The sequence below is a fragment of the Danio rerio genome, chromosome 5 (genome assembly GCF_052040795.2).
Source record: "Danio rerio strain M-AB ecotype USA chromosome 5, GRCz13ab, whole genome shotgun sequence".
NCBI classification, from domain to species: Eukaryota; Metazoa; Chordata; class Actinopteri; order Cypriniformes; family Danionidae; genus Danio; species Danio rerio.
In genome coordinates, this window is record NC_141025.1 from 33,924,291 (window position 1) to 33,950,604 (window position 26,314).

At 35.8% G+C, this 26,314-nt stretch overlaps 2 protein-coding genes and 2 long non-coding RNA genes across 11 annotated transcripts in view; 2 read left to right on the plus strand and 2 right to left on the minus strand.

Moving 5' to 3' along the window:
• LOC141385837 (uncharacterized) lies at positions 1-14,688 on the minus strand. Of its 2 annotated transcripts, XR_015491358.1 has the most exons (4): positions 14,495-14,688; positions 6,924-7,003; positions 2,036-2,195; positions 6-770 (listed from the first exon to the last, which is right to left on the minus strand). It is a non-coding gene; the product is annotated as an uncharacterized LOC141385837 (long non-coding RNA). The 2 variants fall into 2 exon arrangements; XR_015491357.1 differs by lacking the exon at positions 6,924-7,003 and having other exon boundaries at positions 1-770; positions 14,495-14,633.
• Positions 13,641-19,630, plus strand: ccn1l1 (cellular communication network factor 1, like 1). The gene is given in 5 exon segments (NM_001017653.1): positions 13,641-13,904; positions 14,520-14,733; positions 15,222-15,566; positions 17,609-17,811; positions 18,813-19,630. Coding segments are annotated over 5 exon segments (1,149 nt in total). The 5' UTR covers positions 13,641-13,829; the 3' UTR covers positions 19,125-19,630.
• LOC141385836 (uncharacterized) lies at positions 18,353-25,468 on the minus strand. 2 transcript variants are annotated; one of them, XR_015491359.1, is made up of 3 exons: positions 22,398-25,468; positions 22,125-22,325; positions 18,353-19,036 (listed from the first exon to the last, which is right to left on the minus strand). It is a non-coding gene; the product is annotated as an uncharacterized LOC141385836 (long non-coding RNA). The 2 variants fall into 2 exon arrangements; XR_015491360.1 differs by having other exon boundaries at positions 18,629-19,036; positions 22,129-22,325.
• lmo4la (LIM domain only 4-like a) overlaps positions 23,365-26,314 on the plus strand; it is a 22,219-nt gene continuing 19,269 nt past the window's right edge. For 2 of the 6 annotated variants that reach the window (XM_087251152.1, NM_177984.1), the window contains 1 exon segment: positions 24,139-24,506. Coding sequence is in view for 1 of the 6 variants with exons in the window: in XM_087251150.1 (XP_087107276.1) it covers positions 23,674-23,717 (44 nt within the window). In the remaining 5 variants the exon portion in view is untranslated. 6 annotated transcript variants of the gene reach the window in all.

Here is a 26,314-nt window from a genome sequence, read left to right on the forward strand (position 1 = left end):
AATTTCAATTTGGTTTATTATTATTATAATAATGTTACAATCTGCTTTCTTTTATACACCCTGAGTCAGTTTTCCGTGTGCAATCATGATTGGAAACAGCCCTTTTGTCAATTTAATTGGACTTTTCACATAGTTTTATATAAGCTAAATAGCATAGAATAAACTGCATACAAAGTGTTTACCAAATAAAGACTACCTAATCTGCATTGCGTTATGGTTATACAAGAAACACTCATCCAACTTATAACGGTTTAACATAACGAGCAACACTTATCTTTGGCAAAATGAAGGGAATATTTGAATCATGGCTAAATGTTAAACTTTGCAATATTTAGCACTTCATCAACATGATTTGGTATCAGTCTAAGACGAATACCACGCAGGGCAAAACAACATTAAAAAAACTTGCTGTTTACATTTTTCCATTATTAATTACACTGATTGACCCACTTCTTCTTTTTTTCGCAGAGAAAAATGTTATGCAGTCCGAGTTTCTCGCTGTCATAACAACATAGTCAACATATTTCAGCTTCCAAGAGCGGGAATCAAAACATTGCCTGCAAGTTGCCATCAACAGTTACCTCAGCCTCGCCTCTAATCTTCCCTCATCTTCACCCATGCGTCTATTACACCTCATATCTGCTGCACACCTGGAGATCTTGTCTTTCACAGAGGACAGTTGTGTTGTTGAAGGTTCGAGCCATTCGAGGCGCTTCTGCTCTCCCTGCGGCTGTCAACACCTCCGTTTCCAAAGAGTGAAGCAACTCAAACTGAATGAATAACAGGTTCACGTGAGTGATGAGAAGTGAATGTCTGAATGAAGTTCATTGAAACACACCTGTGGAGAGCACCGTCTTCACCTGTTTGAACTTATGACCTATTTATGAGGTTAAGGGGCCATGGCACATGCTGCAAATGCAACTAACAAGCTGTGAGCTCAAGCTTTTTCAGGACAGCTGATGCATATTATGTGGTTATGCAGGAAATATGTTATGAAACAAATATTTCTCCACACGACAGCTTTCAGATATAGCACACTTGTTTTTGGTATATAAGATGTTTTTCTGGAATTCTTGATTTGAATTTGTCAGTTACGCCATTCGGTCTGACTTTTCCATGCAATACTGCATCATTATTTTTCTGCAGTGTGTTTGTGATTACAATGATATATGTCAGCAAATAACGGTTTTCAAATTTGCCCTATTACTTGATGACACTAGAGACCTTGCACTTTCAACTTAAATGGCAGCACATGCTTATATGTTCAAAATGATGTCCACTTGGCTGGAGCAAAGAGTGGTGTACTGTTTTTTTTAACTTTAATTCTTCTACAAACATAAAAGATGCATCAGAGCTTTTTTCATGTACACTACTGGTCAAAAGTTTAGGATCAGTAGGATTTTTAAATGTTTCAAATGAGTGTATCCTCCTTACCAAGGCTGCATCTATTTTAATAAAAATACAGAACAAATAGTAAAATGTTATTGCACTATAAAATAACTGTTCAAAAGTAGTTTATCATTCAATTTAATCATTTATTCTCATGACCTCATGATCATTCAGATATCACTCTAATATTAATTATTACTATTAATATCATTTTTATTGATGTAATAGTAATAAAAGCAATAATGACTAATAATGATAATTTCATTTGAAACTACACACAATAAAAAGCAGTTATTTAAAATTGTATAAATATTTAACAAATTTTTGTATTTAATAAATGCTGCCTTTATGAACAGAATCATTTTCTTAAAAAAAAAAACTTGTCAAAACTTGTTTTTTTTACTTAACAGTGTTTTATTTGCAAATATTTAATTCAACGATCCAATTTAGCTGATTACTTTAAGATAATTGTGCAATTCAACTAATGAGGGTAACATAGGCTCATTCTAAAAACGTAGCCCTATATACATTTCTAAAGATCGCGAATTATGTTGTCGAAAGTATGTATGGCTGCTTTTCGGCCTAAATCGAACGCTACAGTTTGGTGTGATGCCGTTCTTTTACATGCTAACTGCTGACCGCTTACCTCTGTATGGACAGCTTTCCTGCTGTTACCAGTGTGTCCAGTAGCTCACCATGTACTGTATGCCAGTGGACTTGAGATGCAGAGCAGAGTTGACCACAATGACGGGGTTCAAGTCAAGGTGAAGAACAGTTCCAGAAAGCAGGTAAGACAAAAATACAAGCTAAAAAAAAAACAATTAAATAACAGGGTGACAATGTGGTAAAATCTAAAAACATGGTAAAAATTAGGCGAGGGCTTTTCTTTTTCTGGATACAATTTTTAAAAATTTTCTGTTGGGTTAAGGGAAGTCAGTGGGTGGGTCAATTAGTGCTTTTGAAACCCTATTGGTTGGGTTTAGGGAAGGAGGAGGGTGGGTCAGTCAGTTAGTCAGTCAGTCGACAGTGGCTTCTGGTGGATTTATGCAAGAACAGCAAGAGCGAATGGCACTCGTGAATAAAACCTGCAAAAAATGTAGCTCCTGGGACGTATTTGGCGCTCTCCAGAAATGTACAAAGAGGGCTTCAAAATAGGGGATCAAAATAAATCAAAATTGTTCAAAAACAATTGAAAATATTGTCTTTAGATTTTTTTCATCTACTTGAAAAAAAAATGTAGTCCCTTGTTGACTAAATATAACCAACGGCATGCTGGTCTGCAATTGTAGAGCCATTAACACACCTAAACAAGATTCTCAACAAAACAAACTGACTGGTTGCTTTAAATGTCAGCCAGATGGCCTCTTAGGAGATTCTTGGCCACTGAAAGCTGTACAGGAGTCTAGTCCTTCTGCCGTCTTACTACGCAATACAACAAAATATATATCTATATTTGTGAGATGCGGTTGCAGTAGTTGGTGGTTCATTCTGCTAAGACGACCTCTGGTAAATCAGAGACTTAACCGAAGGAAAATGAATGAATAAATATTTGTGAGGAAAGTAAGTATGTAGTGAATGGTGTAAAGGTAACCCCTCAACTTGAACCGTTTACCTGATGTAATTGAATTTGCATAGTTGACCTCAAGGCTGCAAAATCCCACATTTTCCAGCCATATTTACAACTTTGTGGTGGCATGCATGTGCAAATTGTAAATACAAAAATTTCTATCAGACTTTTCTTGAAAGAGCCTAACATTTCTATCCAGGTACTTGAAAGCAATGCTATTTTATAACGCTTACACTACAGGGCTGTTGATTGCTTGATTCTGAGTAGCTGCCAAAAATGTAATAATTTCTTATAAACGCAGTTAAAGAAGTCCAGATCGATCTTGAACGAATTACAGTTCCATATTATAGTTGCCAAAAAAAATAAAAAATAAAACTAAAAGACCTGGCAGTGTGATTTGAAGACAATAACCTGGCTTCACATCATGGCCGCATCACCACCTTGGGTATGTATTATTTTCTAACAAGTCATCAATTATTTCTCACTTGTAAGAATGTTTCCTCACCCCATATGACTTCATTGTTAATATTACTATCTTATTTTGCAATGTGAATGAATTCGATGCACATAATCTGACTTATTACATAATCTTTGATGCTTTCATATGTTACTCAAGGCAGCTTGACTCCAGAAATGCAGCTTGGCACAAAAAATGTTGTGATCAATGTGGCAGTTTTGAAATGAAATGGAGCATTCGGAATAGACGTCATTTGAGGGATGTCTTTTTGCACAGCTCTGGCAGTGGAAAAAGTGGGGATGCTCTGTACACACTGGGCGCAGGGCTCATGAGAGGCAAACAAACAGAGGCAGCTCTGTGATGATGCATGAGCCTGTCAGAGAGAGCCTGAAAACAGACCGGCCAGTGTCGGGTCAGACGCAGCCTGAACTTTTCTATCCATCACAAGCAGCTTACCAAACACACACACACACACACACAGAGAGAGAGAGAGAGAAAATTTTGTGTATGTGCATACGCTCAGACAACCCTCAATAAACTGACCTCTGAGTGGAAACTGGAGGAATCTCCAAATATCCAGACAAGAATGTGCACACACATACATGTACACAAACACAAATGGTTCCTGTTGAGTCTACTCTTACAAACCTAACACTGCTACCGTAACCCAAAATACAAAAATAATTCATATCCGCCGCTCAGCGATTTCCCCTTGTGTGATTTATGAGCATTCTTAAGCGAATCGTCAAATCCTACTAACCGTCCCGTGAATAACCCTGAGGCATCCCTGGTATCCGCTAGCAGCGTTTCTCACCATGACTGGTATTTCATGCTAGCATTTTGAACACTGCCGGTTTTTTTAACACATCAAGGGGTGAACCGTCTGTTTGATTATGTTGGCCTGAAAGTGGCATTTTTTAGTTGCCCTCTGAACAATATCATAAAAGAGGTGTTATTGATACAAGGCAAGTTTGTGCTGAAACGTGGACCTATAGAGGAGAAAGATACATATTTGTGGAGTTAATATTGGCACTTGTGGTTTATTTTTTTTCCATCTCGTTTGCGTGTAGGGAATTATTTCCAGGAAGAGTTTTTGAAGACGATGCTGCATTAAACAGCAAAGCAAAACAAATAGGCTTCAGTTCCCAGCAGTTTCTCACTCACACATTTAGCAGATGCAGCTTTTAGTCACTTAATAAGTGGAAACTGAATAAGTCTCCTGATGAGTTATCAAGGTCACATTTGTTTAAATAAAATAAAAATCTCTTAGCTACTATTATATATACACTTCACCATTTGATACACTATAATTATTATTAATTTTAATAATATTATTTTTAAAGCTTAGTCCCTTTATTCATCAGGGATTGCCACAGCGGATTGAACCGCCAACTTATCCAGCATATGTTTTACACAGCGGATGCCCTTTCAGCTACAACCCAGTACTCGTAATCACCCATACACACACAATCACACACATACACTCTGGCCAGCTCAGTTTATTCAATTCACCTGCAGTGTATGTCTTTGAATTGAGGGGGAAACCGAAGAACCTAGAGGAAACCCACGCCAACATGGGGAGAACATGCAAACTCCACACAGAAATGCCAACTGACCCAGCCGAGGCTCGAACCAGTGACCTTCTTGCTGTGTGGCAACAGTGCTAACCACTAGGCCACCATTTTCCCTCATATAATTATGTATTATGTTATTATGTATGCTTTGTGTTTACATTAAAAGCACTTGCATTTAACGTGTATTAAGGCTGCACAATATATCATTTCAGTGTATGTGTGCGTGCCCAAATCAGTCACAGATTATAGACTACTTCAACATGGTCATATCATTGGCCCATGAACATTACCTGCTTGTTATCAAACTATTTCATAACTGTATCAAGAGGTAATTCAATCATAAGTTAATGTTAAAACAGCTGTCATAACATTATTTATCAATATGTGGCTCATTTTGGACTCTCAGAAGCTATAGAAATTAAAATTGTAAAACAGGAAATACGTTGGGACCATTGTTTTTGTTTACATCCCTCAAAATGGTTGATTTTTGATCAGCACAACAGTTGAGAATAAATGAGATTTGTGGAATCTTTGCAAAGTATAACCATAACAGAGTGAAACTTTATCATTTGCATGTGTTTTAAAGGCATTTTAGGAGAGTTAAAAGCATTAGGGCACAAATAAAAGTACATTTGTAACTTTAATGAAGGCTAATTTTACTGAGTTAATCCAATAAAGACTGTATGTGTCATTTTACACTGCATTATTCAGCATTATTTTGTACCTGAATTCATTTTGACTCTACAGAAAAACATATAGCACTGTTTATTTTACATTTTACGTTGCTCTATTGTAATTATTTTTGGTTGCAAGTTGTTTATTGTTTTTTTATACATGATTAACATCCTTTCAAGTCCACCCCAATCAATCTAAAGGAATGATCTGTTGAATTAATGTTCTTGTTTTAATATTGCAATGTACAGTTAAAGTCAGAATTACTACCCTTCGTGAATTATTAGCCCCACTTTTTATTTTTATCACAATTTCTGTTTAATGGAGTATAGAATTTTTCAACACATTTCTAATAATATAATAATAGTTTTAATTACTCATTTTTTATAACTGATTTATTTTATCTTGGCCATGATGACAGTTAATAATATTTTATAAGACACTTCTATACGACCTAAAGTGACATTTAAAGGCTTAACTAGGTTAATTAGGTTAATTAGGCAGGTTAGGGTAATTAGCCAAGTTATTGTATAAGGATGGTTTGTTCTGTAGACTATCGAAAAAAAGCTTAAAGAGGTAATAATTTTGTCCTTAAAATGTTTTTTAAAAAATTAAAAACTGCTTTTATTCTAGCCGAAATAAAACAAATAAGACGTTCTCCAGAAGAAAAAATATTATCAGGCATACTGTGAAAATTTCCTTGCTCTGTTAAACATCATTTGGGAAATATTTTTTAAAAAAAGCAAAAATGTAAGGGGGGGCGGGGGGGGGGGGGGGGGTGGGGGGTTGGGGGTGGGGGTGGATTCTAATAATTCTGACTTCAACTTTATATCACAGAAAAACTAAATATCACAGGGTCAGATTTTTTCAATTTTGTACAACCCTAACCCATATGAGAAACTTTTCACAATTTTCAAGCTCAAATCCACTGATGTTTGTCTGCTCCACAGTAGGGTTTGTTGGCGAGACATTATTTGTTATGTATAAGCAATGTAGGATATCAGATTGCAAACTTCTGGCAGAATTTCAGTTAACATTGTACTGTAGGTACACTGTTACTATTATCCCTACTGTGACTCAAAGCCTTACAGCGTAAACCTAAATATACCCCTAACACTGACCATAACCCTGCCCTTACTTTTAAACAATACGTCAAACACACAAGCAGTGGTAGTTAAACAGTGCATAGTTAGTCTTGTATGTATTTAATGTTCTTAAATAGCAGTTAAAGGGACAGTTCACCCAGAAATAAAAATGTCCTCACCATTTACTCAAGTGGATCTAAACTTTCAGGAATTTCTTTCTTCTGTTGATCATCACAAAAAAAAAGCAGTCTGAAGAATGCTGGAAAAAAAACAGCTATCAACATCCAAAGTAGGAACAAATAAACTCTGGAGGTCAATGGATGTTTTTTTTTCCCATGTAATATACTCTAACAAGTTCAGAAAAATTATAAGTAAATGATGGCAGAATTTTCCAACTATCCCTTTAAGACTAAAACCTAAAATTTGACTATTAATACATATTTATAGTATTATGCTATGAAGACGGTTTACATTGTAAATTGTAAATATTGATTTTAATCATACAGTCCTAAAATATTGTGAACATACTATAAATAATTATGTTGCTGTTCTAAAAGATTAATATCCTTTTTTGTGTGTGTATTTCAAATAAAGGCAGTGCAATCATTTTTTTATGTTACAGAAATTAACCTTTGTGTCCTGTTGGGGATGTTTTTATCCACTATGGGGTGATTTTGAGTGTTAATTTGGCCATAACTTTCTCTGTGTTTTCAGCTAGTATAATGGTTTTTAATGAGAAATTCTATTTTAAAACATAGTTTGGGAAAATGCATTGAAAATTAAAAAAAAAAAATTCAACAATACACTCTGGGCAAATTAACTACCCATTCATTATGTTGGTAGCTGTTTTTTGCCCTATTGACTTTCATTGTAATGACATTTCTTGATTGCAAAGCCTTGACAGCATATAATCATGCATTATTGATTGTTGCTGGTTCTCCCTGTTTGGAAGAGGTACAGTTTGTGATTTTTACTGTTGATCATCAGTTGCAATGCAAAAAAAGCGTAGTTTCTGGCTTTTCTACGAAGTATAGTGTGTGCATGTGTGAGAAAGAGACCTTTGCTTATTATCTTGATATGTCTAAGAAAATCAAAACAAGGCCCTCAGCTCTCACAACATAGTAAACATAGTAAGTGTCTTTATGCACACACACTATCACATGCTCTTATCCTCCATATAAAAGCCACAAACTTTTTTTGCATAAGCCTATCTAAAGGGTTAATTTTGCCAACTGATGATAAACAGTAAAATGACAACTTTTAGCTCTTCCCAACAGGGAAAACTACCAAGAACAAACGACCAAGAATGCATGATTGTATGCTGCAATAGCTTTGCAATCAAAAATGTCATTATAATAGAAGTCAATGGTGCAAAAACAGCCCCCAACATATAACGAAAGGGTAGTCAAGTTGAACAATTCACAAGGGTTAAACAAAGACTATTTTCCATTGCACTCAAAATTTGAGGGGGGAAATAGCTTAACTGTGGAGATGAAAATCAGTTGACATTATTAGTGTTTTTAGATTTGGATGAAATATGATGTGTGTATTTCTTTTTAAAGATCTCAGTTCTTTTTCCACATTAAAAACCTTGAGTATAAAAGCTTGTCATTAGATTTTTTTAGTGACATTTTCATAATTGTTTGGGTTTCAGCACATGAGTTTCCATTGTTTTGTAGACTGAGGGTTGCCATAGTGTTGGTTAGTTTATTTTCTATTGCTTTTTGCTTCTATTTTAAGACAAATACGTACCCACGGATTTGCCGCTGTGTGCAGTTTTGAGATGCCTCTCCAGCTAATGTACAGAGCTGCTGATTCCCTCACTTGACTGATTCAATGGCAATGCAATGCAGACGTTCCACACATTGCTTCGGCAGAGTCAACACACAAAGGTTTAAGCTTTTATATTTATGTTTGCTTCTTTCAGCTTTCAGTATGGGCATATGTTTTGTCTGATAAAGTGAGAAGTACATGTAGGGACCAAATAGGGTAATCTGGGATCCATGTAGTGTTGTTATATCACCAGAGTGTCATTTGCTGGTCTAAACTTTTGTGCTTGTGGCAATTAGGATGTAAATCCATACCACCTGGAGGAAAATGATTACAGGTTAAAAAGAAAAGAGCGGAAGAGGAAGTAATAAGAACGGTATGGGGAGAGCACTAAAAACAGTGGTCGAATGAGTTGGCTCTGGAAGTGTCGAGAAGTGTAAGCGCCAAAAAGTGCCTAAAAAAGCGAAGTTGAAAAAGTCTACCGGTGGTGATCGGATCCAGTGCAGAGTGCAGTTAAGGCGTTTTGGGGAGACGTTTTGGCTGAGATGGTGGATTTGGCCGTCGCCGTCGCCCGAGATCATGTGCGGTGTCCACAACAAAGGGAGCTGAGTGACGTCGCTCTACATAGACGCGGGCTGTAGGTGATTTTCCTCTAGTTCAGCGGTTTCAGGTACTTTACACTTCGACAACAAACGAAGAAAACAAAACGTTAGCATACCGGCATCGTTGATGGGTTGACTGCTAAGGCGATGGGGTACAGCTGTTGACATTATCCATGCCACTCGCTTTGAATGAACTGTTAGTGCGCACATACATTCCTTGTATAGAGGCCGCTGGACACACAGACACACCCACACATACACAAACACACACACACACTTCACACGCACACACATACATTGAACGAACTGTTTAACATTCAGATTACAGTCGATGCTTCCAGTAACGTTATGTTGGTTAATTGAGAAAACACTGGACTCTGATGCGACTGAACTGTGTTTCCATGGGTTGATTTTGTATGTGGTTTACCTTTGAATGGCCAGAGAGCCAATGATTGTGAGGGGTGTAATTTCCATGGGGTTTGTTCTTGTATATGGATGAAATGCTCAGTGCTGTCTTTCACTTAGTAAATACTGATTATGGTTGTGATTGCAGTGGATAAATTCTTCTGTGAGTGTGGTATAAATTCATCATGATGTTTTCATAAAGCCGTTTATTTTCAATTGTGCTTTTGAGCAATCTATTGGTAGTGATATTTCAGTGATAGAAAAATAAATATTTCTATGCATACTCAATTGGTGAATTTGTGTAAAATTGTGTATTTTTGTGTGTTATGTTTAGTATAGTTTGTAGTCGGTGGCTTATTGCTATCTGGGTTAAATTTAAATTTGTAATATATTGACGGATTTATTCTGTCTGGCACCCGAACAAAAAGTTAAAAATTACCTACTTGGGGGGTTTAAGAAAGGGCCACCGTTACATGCTGACACAAAATGTATCCCATGTTTTCATGGATTTACTCTTTATGTAAAAATATTTCATTTTAATTAATTCCTAAGATAACTTAAGTAAAATGTTTTAGTATAACTTTGGATCAAAGATATATGTTGGATCAAACATTGAGAGACAAAAAAAACTTTAATAAAGCGATGGTAATGAAATACACATTAAGGAGATGACATTATGATGAATATGCTTGTGACTTTCTTAAAATGTTCACTTCAATTCAATTCAGCTTTATTTCTATAACACTTTTTAGAATGTTTATTGTGTCAATGCAGCTTAACATACACTCACTGGCCACTTTATTAGGCAGACATATTCAACTGCTCGTTAATGCAAATTTCTAATCAGCCAATCACACGGCAGCAACTCAATGCATTTAGGCATGTAGACATGGTCAAGATGATCTGCTGCAGTTCAAACCAAGCATCAGGATGGGGAATAAAGGTAATTTAAGTGACTTTTAATGTGGCATGGTTGTTGGTGCCAGAAGGGCTGGTCTGAGTATTTCAGAAATTGCTGATCTACTGGGATTTTCATGCACAACCATCTCTAGAGTTTACAGAGAATGGTCTGAAAAAGAGAAAATAGCCAGTGAGCAGCAGTTCTGTGGGCGCAAATGCCTTGTTGATGCTAGAGGTCAGAGGAAAATGGTCTGAGCTGGTAGAAAGGCAACAGTAACTCAAATAAGCATTGTAAATAAGTTACAACCGAAGTATGCAGAAGAGCATCTCTGAACGCACAACATGTTGAACCTTAAGGTAGAAGGGCTACAGCAGCAGAAGACATCAGGTTCCACTCCAGTCTGCTAAAAACAGGAAACTAAGGCTACAATTTGCACAGGCTCACCAAAATTGGACAATAGAAGATTGGAAAAAATGTTGACTGGTCTGATGAGTCTCAATTTCTGCAGCGACATTCAGTTGGTAGCGTCAGAATAACAACATGAAAGCCTGGATCCATCCTGCCTTGTAACACCTGTTCAGGCTGGTGGTGTAATGGTGTGGGGAAAATTTGTTTTGACATACTTTTACCCCATTAGTATCAACTGAGCATGCTGACCATGTCCATCCCTTTATGTACACAGAGTACACATATTCTGATGACTACTTACAGCAGTTTAACACACCATGTCATAAAGCGTGAATCATCTCAGACTGGTTTCTTGACTATGACAATGAGTTCACTGTACTCAAATAGCCCCCACAGTCACCAGACCTCAATCCAATAGAGCACCTTTAGAATGTGGTGGAACGGGAGATTCCCATCATGGATGTGCAGCCAACAAATCTGCAGCAACTACGTGACGCTATATTGGTCAATTTGGACCAAAATCTCTGGGGAATATTTACAGTACCTTGTAGAATCTATGCCACGAAGGATTAAGGCAGTTCTGAGGCAAAAGTACCCAGTACTAGTAAGGTGTACCTAATAAAGTGGCCGGTGAGTGTAGATGAAGCTCTAGTCAATTTAAACTGCTTCAGTCTAGTTTTCACAGTTGAAATTGTGAAATTCATTTATAAAACACATAAATGAATACTTTAAATACACAATCTACACTAAAAAATATGCGCAAAGATCAGATTTTCATTTTTTATGTTACTATTAACGTCATTGTGGGACCTTGATAATTTCTCCAAGAACTTTTGCCTTTATACATAAAAAAAAACCATTATTGACATTTTTAATAGTTTAAAGTAATTTATTGCCAGGGTTGGTGTTGTACATTACAATACAAAACAGGGAAATAATCTGCCAGTACTTTTTCTGTTTTTTTACTAATTTAATTCCCTAGTATAGTATTTCTTATACAGTATAAAGTTCTAAAGTAAAGTATGTATACAAAGTAATAAAATGTCAGCAAAAGTCACTTTGTTAAACTGCACTGTTGAATAGTTAACATCAAAATAGAGATAAGAGATCCCATAATTCAATTCATAACTGTAAATAAACACAAAATAAATGCAAAACACAAAATATGAAACAGATATTTTTAACGGTGTAACTGAGATGTATAGAAATAAAAAGTAAATGAAAGTTTCAGCTTCCTTCCTGAACTTTGCACCTAAAGTTCAAGCACCCACGTCATGGCCCTACAAATACGTCCTGACAACATGCACCCCAACTAAAATCCACCTGTTCTCAACCAGCTTGTTTAAATTCATGCTGCATGACTCTGTAATCCGTCATTACAGTCATTTGCTGCATATGCCCTGACTAATGTCTGTCAGCCTTGACCTCCGACCCTCTCGATGTCACAGCTAGCGCATCATCACAGGAATGTCATTCCAGCTGCTCTTCTGACACCTTCCTCAAAGGCATGAATGAAAAGATCCAAACAGTGATATTTCCACACCGCCTACTCTTTCGTAAAGATGATTTTCCTCTCCTTCTGCCTTGCTCAGATTTTGTGAGAGGAAGCACACGTCACTGAGGGAGCGGGCAGCTATGTGCCATGTGTGTGTGATGTCTCGGTGAGAGCGAGAATCGTCTGACATACTGTCTGTGTCGTCTGCAAGAGCGCTGAAAGAGTGCGTATGTGTGTGGGGGGGGTCCATGGAATCAGAATGTGATACCTTTCCTGAATTTCATAACAGCCCTGACTACTTTGCCTGGACAACTTTTAATATTTCCAGCTGTTTTTCCAGCTTTCGTTTTTCTTATTGTCTGTCTAGAGGTGGTAAACAATCATTAATAATCATTAATTCAAAATAAAATGCACAAAAGCTATATAGAAGGTTTATATGTGTCTTGAAAAGGTTTAAATGAACAATAACACAGTCCCAGGTCTTAAAGAGAACTGAAAATCTCTGTCATTAATTACTCTCCCTTTACTTGATCCAGAGCAGTTTGTGTAACTTTCTTCTGTTCAATACAAAAGAAAATATTTGCAATACATTTTGAAACCAGCAGCCTTTGACTTCCTACTACTGAAATCGTCAGTGTTAAAGAGCAAATGACCACCAGTTTCCACCATTCCTCAAAATATCTTATTTTATGTACAGCAGGTTTGGAACCATTAGAGGGTGAGAACTCTTTGTTTGTACTTTTGATTATATGTTTTTGTTTGCTCACAGGTTGATTGTGGGGTTTAGGTGAAGTGTGCTGCTTGTTTGTTTGTTTTGTTTAGCTGTATGTAAGTTTGTTATGATGTGTTGTACTCTGTTTGATTTATGTATCTCTTAGGGACCACTTCGAAAATAAGATGGTTCATCTCAAGAGGCTGTCCCATTTAATAAAACTGAAATTCAAGATTTTGCTTATGACAACAGAAAAACACTGGGTATTTAAGCCATTTTTGGAGTCTAACCAGACATAAATTGCTCATTGTGTGCTTCCTATAATACATTTAGAAAAATATTTATAAACTGTGTTCCTTTAAAATTAGTAATTGTGTTTATTTTACTTGATTTTTAGAAAATCCATTTAGAATAAAAATCTAATACTCTGATGTAAACTATAATATTTTAACTTTATTAATTTTCCTTTGTGAGTATGTCTAAAGTCGCCTGTCAGATCTGTGTGTGTGTGTGGTGTGTGTGTGTGTGTGTGTGTGTGTGTGTGTGTGTGTGTGTTTGTGTGTGTGTGTGTGATGTCATAGGGGGCTGTGCACCGCTGTCTATAAAACTGGCAGTCACTGAGGGAATCCAGCAGCACACAGCTTTGCAGTTCTTTGCATTTAGCCATTCATAACCTAAAGAGAAAAACTCGAGTGTAATTTGCTGAAGCCCTTTTGAATTGACAGATCCAGAACCAGGTCTAAACCAGAAGACACTTTCTGACGGCCTCTTAACAATTTTTTGGATAACACCATGTCTCCTCTGAGGATCATATTAAGGCAAGGACATTTCTTCACACTGGTGCTGCTGTCATGGGCCACTGCAGAGGTGAGTTTTTGTGTGGTCTAATCTAAATGTACGTTATTCTATCATTTTATATGACATTCAAGCTCTCTTTAATAATATATTTGCATATTACCAAAAATAATGTTTATAATCTAGGATTTTACATCTAATGTTAAATAATTTGAAGAAGGAGAAAACTTTAGGTTTAAATATAAAAGTGCAAAAGCTGCTTATAAACAATGTCTGTGTTTGCTAATAAAAGCATCTAAAATATTGTGTTGTGTGTGTACATACATACAGTGTTATAGATTACTAATTGCAGAAAAAGGAGTGACAGGGCATTGAATCCACTGTGGTGCCTGATTTGTGACAGGTTTTGGCTCACAGACCCAGTACTTTTCATAAATGTTGTCTGCCATACAGAGGCAGCATGAATTTACTACTACTAACGTTACTGTAATAAATCATCTGCTTCATTGCAAAATCATGGCATTTTAAACGCTTTTTTCGTACATTCCTATGTGAAAGCAGCTCATTATCGCTGGATTTATGGCGTAAATGAGGGAAAATATCACATAGGGAAGTGTGATCTGGCACCGGTACATATAGTTTATATAGGTTGACTAACTAACCTCTCGTTCTCGTGTGTGTCCTCAGGTGCAGGGAGGATGTCCGCTGAAATGTTCTTGTCCTTCCGCACCCCCCTCGTGTCCTCCAGGTATCAGCTCGGTTTTGGACCACTGTGGCTGCTGTCGGGTCTGTGCCAGACAGTTTAACCAGGACTGCAGCCCTACTGAACCCTGCGACCACATTAAAGGACTGCGCTGCCACCTAGGGGCCGAGGGAGACCCTGATAGAGGCTTGTGCAGAGGTGAGGAGAGCAATTAAGTAATACGAGAGTCTGGTTGTTATCAACTACAAAAACATAAATACAGCTAATTGTCACAGCACTTTACTTGATAATAAATAAAATAAAAATTTCAAGTAAATTAATGAAATTATTAATGAATTAAAATATAAAGTTTAAGTATTAGGTGCTAATTAAAGTATAATTTTAAAAAGTAGGACAAATATGACAAAAGTAAATGTCAATAAAATAAACAAACACTGCATTTTAACAATTTAAAAATAATTGTAATAAATATACATGGGAAAAGTGCAAAAAAAATGGACTAAAACCAAAATAAAAAAAATAATAATCAATTATAATGGGATAACGCTAAACGGTAACATAAATATATATTCAAATAAAAAATAATAAATCACTAAAATAAAAAGAAATTAGCATAATTAATTAAAATAAGTTAAAGTGTGTCTCTGTGTTAATGAAGCAATATCAATGTTTATTCAATCATCCAGCGGAGGCTCAGGGTCGCCCGTGTGAGCTGGATGGACGGATTTACCAGCACGGAGAGGACTTTCAGCCTTCCTGCGAGCATCAGTGCACGTGTGTGGATGGGGTGGTCGGCTGTCTGCCACTGTGCCCACACCACATCTCTCTGCCCGACTGGCGCTGTGCCCGCCGCCGTCTCATCAGAAAGCCTGAGCGCTGCTGTCCGGAGTGGGTCTGTGATGACGACAACCGCATTGCTGAGGTGAATCCAGTGCCCGAAGCTCATCCAGCAGAACACACTCACCTCACGGGCAATGAGCTACTAACTCCATCTGCTTCCTGGGACAGCAGTGCAGGAGCCCCTTATCAAGGTACATCAATAGCTTTTTGCAAATACAATGTATTTTAGAGAGAAATGGCTAAACAAACAAATGAGAAAAACAGTATTTTCTGTCAGTTTAAGGTTAGGATGGGTGGGTGTGGGGCAGGGGTATGATTAGAAGGTGTGGTTGAATTAAGCAATATAGCAAATTTAGTAAGGGGGTGCAGAATTTAGTATGGCATGGGTGCACTTTATGGTACATGACCTGGTCTAAGTCTCTATGTTGACAAAACTATCTCTGTAGCTGTTTTTAACCACTGTTAAATATCATCACACATTAAAACAATTGTTTTATAACATCACGTTGTGCCAGGGCTGTAAAAAGTACTCAGGATGATACTCAATTGAAAGTGAAGAATACTTAATTTAAAGTACTGTGCACCGTACTAAGTACTGTACCAATTTAAAGGCTAAAAACATATCCGGGAACAAGTGTATTATGAGATCAAATGCCAAAACCTCTAAAAACCATTTCACAATTTCTTTTAAATTAGCATTTTTCTCAGCCTTTAGTGTTTTATGTTCAGTTATTCCACATTACAGGCAATGAAAATAACAGATTATTTGCCATATTAGTAAAATTACTGAGCCTACACAGGAGACACCAAAGAAATTGGCACAGATGGCATTTGAAGACTTTTACATCTGAACTCTTCATACAGTTGGAGTCAGAATTATTAGCAAACCCTTTGATTTTTTTCTTTTTTAAGAATTTCCTAAATGATGTTTAATAGAGCAAGGACATTTTCACAGTATGTCTGATAATGTTTTTTCTGCTGGAGAAGTCTTATTTGTTTTATTTCAGCTAGAATAAAAGCAGTTTTTAATTCTTTAAAAAACATTTTAAGGTCAAAATTATTAGCCCCTTTAAGCTATATTGTTTTTCGATAGTCTACAGAACAAACTATAGTTATACAATAACTTGCCTAATTACCCTAACCTGCTCAGTTAACCTAATTAACCTAGTTAGGCCTTTCAATGTCACTTTAAGCTGTATAAAAGTGTCTTGAAAAATATCTAGAAAAATATTATTTACTGTCATTATGGCAAAGATAAAAATAAATCAGTTATTAGAAATGAGTTTTTAAAACTATTATGATTTGAAATGTGTTGAAAAAGTCTGCTCTCCGTTAAACAGAAATGGAAAAAATAATAATAAACAGGCTAATAATTCAGGACTTCAAGTGTATGTAGCTGCATATTTATACTTTGAGATATTTCAAAGAATGACAGTCCAAAAAGGATATATTCTGAAGAAAGTTGGAAAAAAACATTGAAATCCAACATAACTTAAAAGTCCATGGCTGCTTTTATCCAAAATTCTTCAGTATATCGTGTTTGGAAAAAGTGGAGGAGTAGATAATGACAAATTTTATTATCATGGGAATTATGCATTTAAGTATTAAAAAGTAAAATATCTTATGGCAAAACATTAAAAAAAGATTAATTCTCAAAATTATCCTCTTAAGCACAGGTGTCAAACTTCACTGCTCTGCACAGTTTAGTTCCAACCTTAATTAAACACACTTGATCAAACTAATTGAGTCATTCAGGTTAGTTTGAAACAGGTGTGTTGAAGCAGGGTTGGAACTAAACTGTACAAGGCAGTGGTCCTCCAGGAACTGATTTTGCAACCCCTGCTCTAAAGCAAATTAAAATATACGTTATTAATTAATTTGTCAGACAGACATGCAAATGTTTGGATAAAAACAAACAAAAAATGGTCAAACATATCTTTTATGAGAACACAACAACAGTGTAACAGAGATGAAAAGAAAGCAATATACAGTCTAGAGACGCTAGTCACTGTACTGTCTGTATCCCAGACACCAACTACTTTAATGATATAATAAAGATGAATCATTATCTGACCATCTGAGATATGCATGGATATAAACATGGTGATAATTTTTTTCAATAGAAATACAGCACACTGTGCAAAAAGAGTCATGGTTATAAACACTGGACATTTAAATTGATATTGTTTTATATGTTGCAAGTAAAAGCTGAATGTGCATACTTTTCATTTAGAGTGGATTTCATCCTCTAAGTCCCGCCCCATCGCTCCAGCCACCTGCTTGCTGCAGATCACCGATTGGTCGCCATGCTCTGCCACCTGTGGAATGGGCGTGTCAAGCCGTGTAACCAATAGCAACCCAGAGTGTCGGCTAGTAAGCGAAACCAGACTCTGTCAGATCCGAGAGTGTGGCGTCAACACTGCACCATCAATGAAGGTAAGAGCTACAGTCTCACTCTGATAATCACAGAAAGCATTGAATATATATATATTTTAATTAATATGTAAAGAATACAAAACCATTTTAAATCTGAATCATCGTCATTTTAAAATAATATGAACAATGGTGCTGCCATAAATAATTGACTGACCTGTATTTGGAAATATTATGAAGGCATTTAAACATATATATATATATACATGAAAAAAATATAGAAATAATATAATAAAATTATATATATATATATATATATATATATATATATATACATATATATATACATATATATATATATACATATATATATATATATATATATATATATATATATATATATATATATATATATATATATATATATATATATATTTTATTATATTATTTCTATATTTTTTTCATTTAGTACTGCTTTTACAACATTTATTCATGTTATTGTTATTTTTGTATTGTGTATCCATTATTTTTGTATGAACATATTTACATACAGTATTTAAGTAGTTACTACTTGATTGATTGATTGATTGATTGATTGATTGATTGATTGTCTTGAACCATCACTAAAGATAAGCAATGAGCCAAAAGGGATCTGTGTCTAGAAAAGCATAAATGAAAAAAAAAACAATAAAGAAAAAATATAAAATAAAAATACATAATCATATAAAAGTATTATTAATAATATTAGGCTATTATTATTTGCATTATTATTATTAGTAGTAATAGTAGTTGTAGTAATTATATTCTAAAAATGTTATTAATATTTGGTAGTTTATATACAATTTTAACAAAATATTTTATGTTTCAATGCTATCATTATGGTTAAAAATTATTTATTCATATTTTCATTTTAACCCGGTATCATTGATGATTTTCTTTGATTGCTACTAGGCCTACTATAAAAATGTCCTAAAATTCACGTTCAATGGCTTCTGCTTTTTTTGAAGTAGATCTGTATTAGCTGTATGTAAGCATCCTCCCTCTCTATCTCTCTCTGTACTCAGAAAGGAAAGAAGTGTGAAAGAAGCACACGGCCACAGAAACCTGTGCAGATCAGTTTTGCTGGATGTTCCACTACTCGCCGCTACCGGCTGCGTTCATGCGGATTCTGCTCAGACGGTCGTCTGTGTGTCCCATCTGCAACTCGGACAGTCCGTCTGCATTTCCACTGTCCAGAGGCAGAACGGCATGACTTCACCCGTAGCCTCATGTGGATCCAGCGCTGCAGCTGCAGACACACACACAGCAGACGAGGCCTGAACACACCAGCTGAACTCTTCAATTTGCCTAATGACATACACACATACACACACTGACAGCAACAGATCCACACTGCCCTCACTCTACAAAACATTTAAACCCAGCATACATCAATACAACAGATGCAATATAGGAATACTCTGAATATAATGTTTTAAATATTACCGTTTTATTATGTATGTGGTAATGACACAGGTGGAAGAAAGAGGTTTATTTTAACTGTAAGTAAGAGGTTTATTATGATATTTTATTACGGTATGACTGCAAAGCTTATTTGTTTTATATAATTTACACACACACATAAATCTTTTATTAATATTTTTCCCTTCTGTTGTAGTTGAATCCAGATTTACTGTATATAGTGTACATATGTACAAATATCGCTGTAAATATTTATGATGTGAGTTTGTTTTATTTTATAATATTTTATGGACTTCTTCAGTTCTTGTGAAGAGTCATATTCAAACCTCAATTTTTTGAGGTGAATAACAAGCAGGCCGCTTGTTTGTGCATATTTACATTAATTTTGTCAAATAAAAATGAGTTACAATTTCCATAAAAACTTTGTATTATTTGTGTTGCTGTAACATGACAGATATTGACAAAAATAATCATGAATATAAAAGATTAAAATAAAATACAATAGAAAAGGGGGAAATGACAAAATGCAATAAAAACAGGAATTAAAGTAATTAAAAATTTAATTTAAACTGGCAGTATAATCAGTACATTCATAATTATTAATTTATATTAATAATTATTAATGTTTATAATTATTATCAGTTATTAATAATTATTATCAGTATATATCAGTCAATATTCACAATTTAAAAGCAATTTTAAAGCTAAACATTTACTTATGAAGTGTCATATTCAATCCTTTATTGGGAGTAAAAAATTATGCATATTTATTATTACTATTAAATGCTGCAATCTACACTTTATGTTCTTGAGTACGACAATTATTCCAGGCAATGCAGCTGTCTGTTATTTTCTCATAATTCAGTGGATATCAAATTTTTACTGATTTGTTCAACAACATCATGAAAATCTATTTTTCTGAAGGACTGGGGTTGCCTCTGCTATCTTTTTCTCTTTTTTCTCTCGCTTCTCTGTTACCTCACTCTTACTGTCTGACAGCGAGGTGAGAGTTTCAGCAGTGTCCTGACAGAGGAACAGGAAATGTCTGGATGTGTTGAGAATGTGCAGGATAGCAGGTGGAAATATGTGATGACTGTTCAATCCCACACTAACACCACAGCCACACACACACACACCACACTGGCACTCTTTCATTAGTCAGCATATAAGCCTTGCCTGCATGCCATGTGACACAGACACTTATTACATAATCAATTATGATACTGGACTGTCTTTTGTGTGAAGAACTTCTTTATATATATTTTAGCTTTTAAAGAGAAATTCAGCCATGATTTACTCACCCTTGACTTGTTCTAAACCAGTTAGATTTTTTTTGTTCTGTTGAACACAAAAGAAGATATTTTGAAGAATGTTGGAGACCTTTACTTACATAATATTTGTTTTCTCCTATTATGGATATTAATGGTTACAGGTTTCTCTACGGTGGCCGAGAGAGCTTAACATGCTGCAATTTAAGAAAAGACATGCAATTACAAAAAAGCGCCAGCAAATGGAGAAAATGCAGTTTGACAGCACACATGTTGCATATCCTCACAATGCAAATGCATTTTTAAAGAATGCGCATCATTTTCTCACAACACAATGTTTCAAGGAGACTTGAGGGACCTGGCTATTTAGTTAGTCCTTTAGACTATTAAATACTAAAGACACAGGAATCAGGGATGTTAAAACAAACAAAACTCACCTTTCAAAAATCACCTGTATACAACTTCTCTGAGCAATAGTCACGGCACAGCAACCTCAATCACATTTTTGGCTCCACTTGAAACATTGACGTTGTGTTTGGTTCATTTTGTGTTGTGAGAAAATGCAGTGCGTTTTTGTAAATTGTTTGGTTTTTGTGAAATTTAAGCATTTTCATTAATCTTTTTATATTTTTGTGTTTTTCATAATTGCAGCACGTTAATCTGTCTTGGCCACCGTAATTCTCACATTCTTCGAAATATTTTCTTTGAGTTCAACAGAATCCCTTTAATGTAAAAACAAAAATGAAACTGGTAAAGATAAAAAATGGCCCTTAAAATGTAAGAAATGCACTTTTTAGATTAAATAAAATGCAAAGGTAGACCCCCATTTTGGCAAAAAATAATGCTATTGGTTGTAAGTGGAAAACATTCAGTTGTGGTTTTAATCTAAACCATGGGGCCTCAAGATAATTAAAAGATTTAAAATAGATAAGAATAGGATTTTAAACAAGCTAAAGATGTTATTTATATACATATATATATATATATATATATATATATATATATATATATATATATATATATATATATATAATTTCTACAAGTCAAATTGAAGACTTTTTAAGACCTTTTAAGGCCATTATGAATTAAATTTTAGACTTAAAGAAGGCTTAAGGCTAAGATTGTTTTTTCTAATGGCCCAGTTAAAACTTTTAAAGAACATTAAAAATAAATTTGCTTCCAGTGTTAAACCATTTAAAATGTAAAACTTTTAAAAGTGTCTGCTAAATGACTAAATGTAAATGTAAATGTAACTTTAAGCTATGTTTTTATATAGCAAATATTGTATTCTTTTATTTATGTTGGTCAGTGAAGCTGCTTTTAGTGAATCGTCCTTCAACAGTGACATTTATAATAAACTGAACTGAGTCAGAGTATTAATTTAACTAGAACTAAAGTATAGTGCTCTATCGCTACTACCTGCCTGATAGAATATATTTCACAACATGAAATATAGTTATGTCATTTTTTTCTGCTCATCTGCAATGGTGTCACAAAAATTTACATTTTATGTACCAAAAGTCCGTTTTAGATGTTAAAAACATTTTGACATGTTCATATAAAATGATGTAGACCTTCTCTTTTTTAGTACAATTTGTAGATATACATTCAAAAAGATACTGAGCAAGGTACATCAAAGCAACTTACTCACTGACAACTGGTTTAATCCTCCAGTGTCCTCTTGAGTTTCCAAGTATCCCCAGATTCCCCTTTCTTCTTGTCATCCTCTTTATCTCTCTCCCTACCTGCCTTAGATATTTTCTCACCCGGACTGCTGTGCTCTGTTCATCTTTCACAGGCTTCACTCCGTCTATTTCCTCTCTCTATCTCATGCAAAGGCTTGGGTTTCTATGAAACAATGGGGACACCGGTGAGAAGGGGACCAGGGGGTTTTGGGGGAGGAGGAGTGGATACATTTACCTTTGTAAGAGTGGCAAGGAAGGGGACTCCACAGTGTGTCATCAAAGAGCAGTTTGCTTCAGCTCAGGTGATCCCAACAGCAGAGAGTGTGTGCCTGTGAGCTGCTGGCTTTGAAGTCTTTGTATGCAGAGCCTGGATTTGAATAGAATCACAATACTCCCTCCTTTTTTAAACAAATGATGCCACCTTACATCAGAATAGAACCGGTTGATCCTTCTATGACCGATTTTTGACCCTTCAAATCACCACTTAATTTGGTTGTAAAGATGATTGAATGATGATATCATTAGGAGAATGCACAAGCAAATTCACAAGTAGAGATGATTTTATAGTATAATGTCGTTTTTGTTAACAACAATAATTATTGACTAAACATTTTTGGACAACTTCTGCTTCTACTCTAGGGTGCAAACAAGACTGTCCACTAGATGGCGTCACACACTCAGAAGCTAGAAGGAATAGCAGCTTTGTGTTTTAAACGCATCAAAAAAGATTGTAAATATGTAAATAGAATATACACTATTTTTAATTATCCTTGGCAACTATTATGATCCACAGAAGAACTGGAATTATCCACCTTGAAAAATAAAATGGATGTATGAGAGAATATTAAAAGTTTAATTTTTAGACCTGGAATAGTCACAGTCACAGTCACAGAGGTTTTAAAATGCCACTTTGAAATGATAATTATCAGATAAAAACTAAGCATCCAGTATTCATTCATTCAATCAATGCTTTATCTTAGTAAATTACAAACTAAACTCATATGCATGTGCTTATATATGCATCTGCATCATCATTGTGAATGTGGACTCTCGGTAAGATTTGATTTCATTATAAGTTTTAGACAATGAATGCAAATTAATGGTCAATATTATACTTACTAACTGTCAATAATACATGTACTAATTAATAGATGTAGGCCTAGATCTAATTCAAAAATAGTGTTATGTGCAACTAAAAATACATTTATGCATGTCTTAAATCGTGAACACAGACAGTATTGTGTTGGAACAAACAGACAGAAAGTTATTAAATGTCCTGCATTTGTTGACGCATTATGCTATTACCATTAGCAGTTAAAACGAGCTTCTGCCTCGCAGGTGTGTTTAGCAGTTAACACAACAGAACATTGTGGTAGCAGTGCCTGTAAAGAGAGAGGCCAAGGCCAGTTCATTTAAGCCTGTAATGGTAAATCAAGGCAAATTGGACAGTATTGCATTGGTTAAATAAAGATTTACGGCGCCAGAGGTAATTGGCTTTCCATCTTGGCCAGATGTTCGCAGCTTCCATCGTGCCGAGAGACGAGGCGAATATAAGGTGAGAGCACGTGCTAGTGTTCAATTTAACAGCTGCCTGTTTGCCTCTCGCGTGAACACATCTGTTATTAGGACGGCTTCTCTTTTTGCATCTATTGTCGGTTTATTTGTACTCTAGATTAATGTTATGTAAAAATCTCCATTTGTGTTCGCACATAATAGTAGAAGAAAACGTGACACGCCAACCGTGAGCAGGCTTAAATGCTGTGGATAAAGGCGGCTTTTAAATCATTTCAGCATAACTCAGCCGTGGTGATTATGAGCAATTCAAATTAGTTTCAAATAGTTTTAAGTTGCCCAAACAGCAATCCATCATCCTGTCAAACGCTACGCCCCCTCGCCGTTCATTGGCTGCGGGGGCTGCACCTATGGCACGTCACCAGAGGAGTGACTTTAAAATTTTTCTCCCTGCTCGTTCATGTGTAATTTCAGCGTAAACTGACGCCAGATACACGATTCTGCAGCTTGTAGGAGGTTTTAGGTTCTGTTAGGAAACGAGTGGTTATAATTAGTAGTTTAAAGGTATCATCACGAAGATAATGTGTAATAGCGCGACTCAAACGCGAGTTTGACGGTTGTGGTAAAGCACTTCTTCAAGCAAGAGGGACGATTCTGAAGTTTCTGGAACAGAGGCTCTCGGATTATCAAAAGCGCATTTTCTTCAACGGTTTTGGGGTGGATGAAAGCAAAACAAGTTTGAGGACAGCCACTTTATCACTGTTTGATACCTCACAGTAACTTCTGAAGTGATTCCAGCACCCTTTGACCTTCGAGATACGTACAAATAACGGTGAGTAAAACATCATAGGAGCGTTGAACATTTAATCACCAAACATTTTGAAATTCACCTTGAGTAATGGACTGTCCCGTTGTTTCGATGCCTTCCCGCTTCAACTGTTTCCACACAGCTCTGCGTGTTCAAACACGCACATCATAACGCATGCTCGTATAAATTGTCATTGTGTTTCTCTTTACCGCACTTCTCTTTACCGCAACTTATTTGTCATAATGGTGGAGCTTTTATCAAATGCAGTATAACGTTACATCTTATGCAGTTTACTGTACTTTTACCACAAATACGCTTTATAGTGTATAACACTGCAAGTTATTAGTTGAGGCAGACAAAAATATATATCTTAGATTATATTCCGTGTTATTTGTACTTGTACGGGTGATTATTTTGCATTAACATATACGCTAGATTTGACATAACGGCTTCTTCTCTGTACAGTAACTCCAACTCAATGGCTGCATCTCAAACCATAGCAAGCTACCAACCTAAAGAACCCTGACTGAGCTCGTGTCTATGAAAAAAGCGGTCTAGCAAGGAAGCACACTATGTTTTGAGACACAGCCTTGATGTGTGCTGTCATTGGAGCGGAGAATTGTGCACAATGGGGAGTTGTGCGCGGAGTGTTAATTAAAAAGAGACCCGTTTTAATGAAACGGCGAAGCGTGTAGTTATATGGCCCCAGAGCGCATTATTAAAAGAGAAGGATATACTGCTAATCTGCGGTGGTGCCAACCAGGGTTTGGTCATTTGCTCACTGGACTCGCTACTATTTTTAGAGGCTGAGAACCATAGTGTTATGCTCATTTATTTTAATTATCAGCGACTCACGCTGCGCCTGTGCGCAGTTATTTGTTCTCCTAACTGACGTGTTATGACACAAAAAATTCACAGTTACTGCATTAGTGAATTATTGAAAACGCGAAACTGTACGCGTCCTCGCGTTATGGAGTTTCTATGGTGACCGCGCGGGGACTTCTCCACAATCGTTCCGCCCAACAAAAGGAAAAGTTGAGGCGCAACCGTAAAACATAATAGTGTGTTTTTAAGTCTCCTACACCATTAGGCTTGTTATTGATGATATGTGATTTGTCTTGTGGTGTAGAGCCATCATTTGCTCCGTCAAGCCGACACCAATCCATCAGTCTGCGCTCGGACAGCGACGGTATTGTGTTTCTCTTCATTAGCTTCTGTTTTTGCCTCTTATTTCATCAATCAGCCTGTTAGTCGAGTGGAACTGAACGAGCCTCCCCCTCTCTGACCTTTCTGATGACAGCGTTTAAATAACGAGAGAGAAAGAGAAGAGTTTGGTCTTTTCCAGAGTTACTCCTCACTTAACAGTACTTGTGTTGACTTCTTCAGTGCATTCATACGTTTAGGGCAGGGGTGCTCAATCTTGTTTTTTTTTTTTTTTGATAAAGTGTCAAAAACCAAACTTTATTGAGGGCTGTGGGCCGAAGTTAAATATACCAAACCATATTACATTAAATTAGCTAATTTGTTTGCTAGTTATTTAAAAATAATAACTAGAAAAAGTTGCTTTAAAACAAATTAAATGATGATGCAGTGTAATTTGTAACATTTTATAATCAACGTATCATAGTAAGAACATAATCTCATTTATAACACAATGGAGCTCAATACAGAATACACTAGCTGAGCTGCTCCTGTCTTTGCCTTGATTTGCTCACCGATGTCTTGTGCATTGTCCTCCATCTGTCAAGTGACTGTATTTATGATGGAAAAGTATTATTCATATGAAACAATTAAATTTTAGGTGGCTTTTTTGTAGATCCTCAATTAAACAA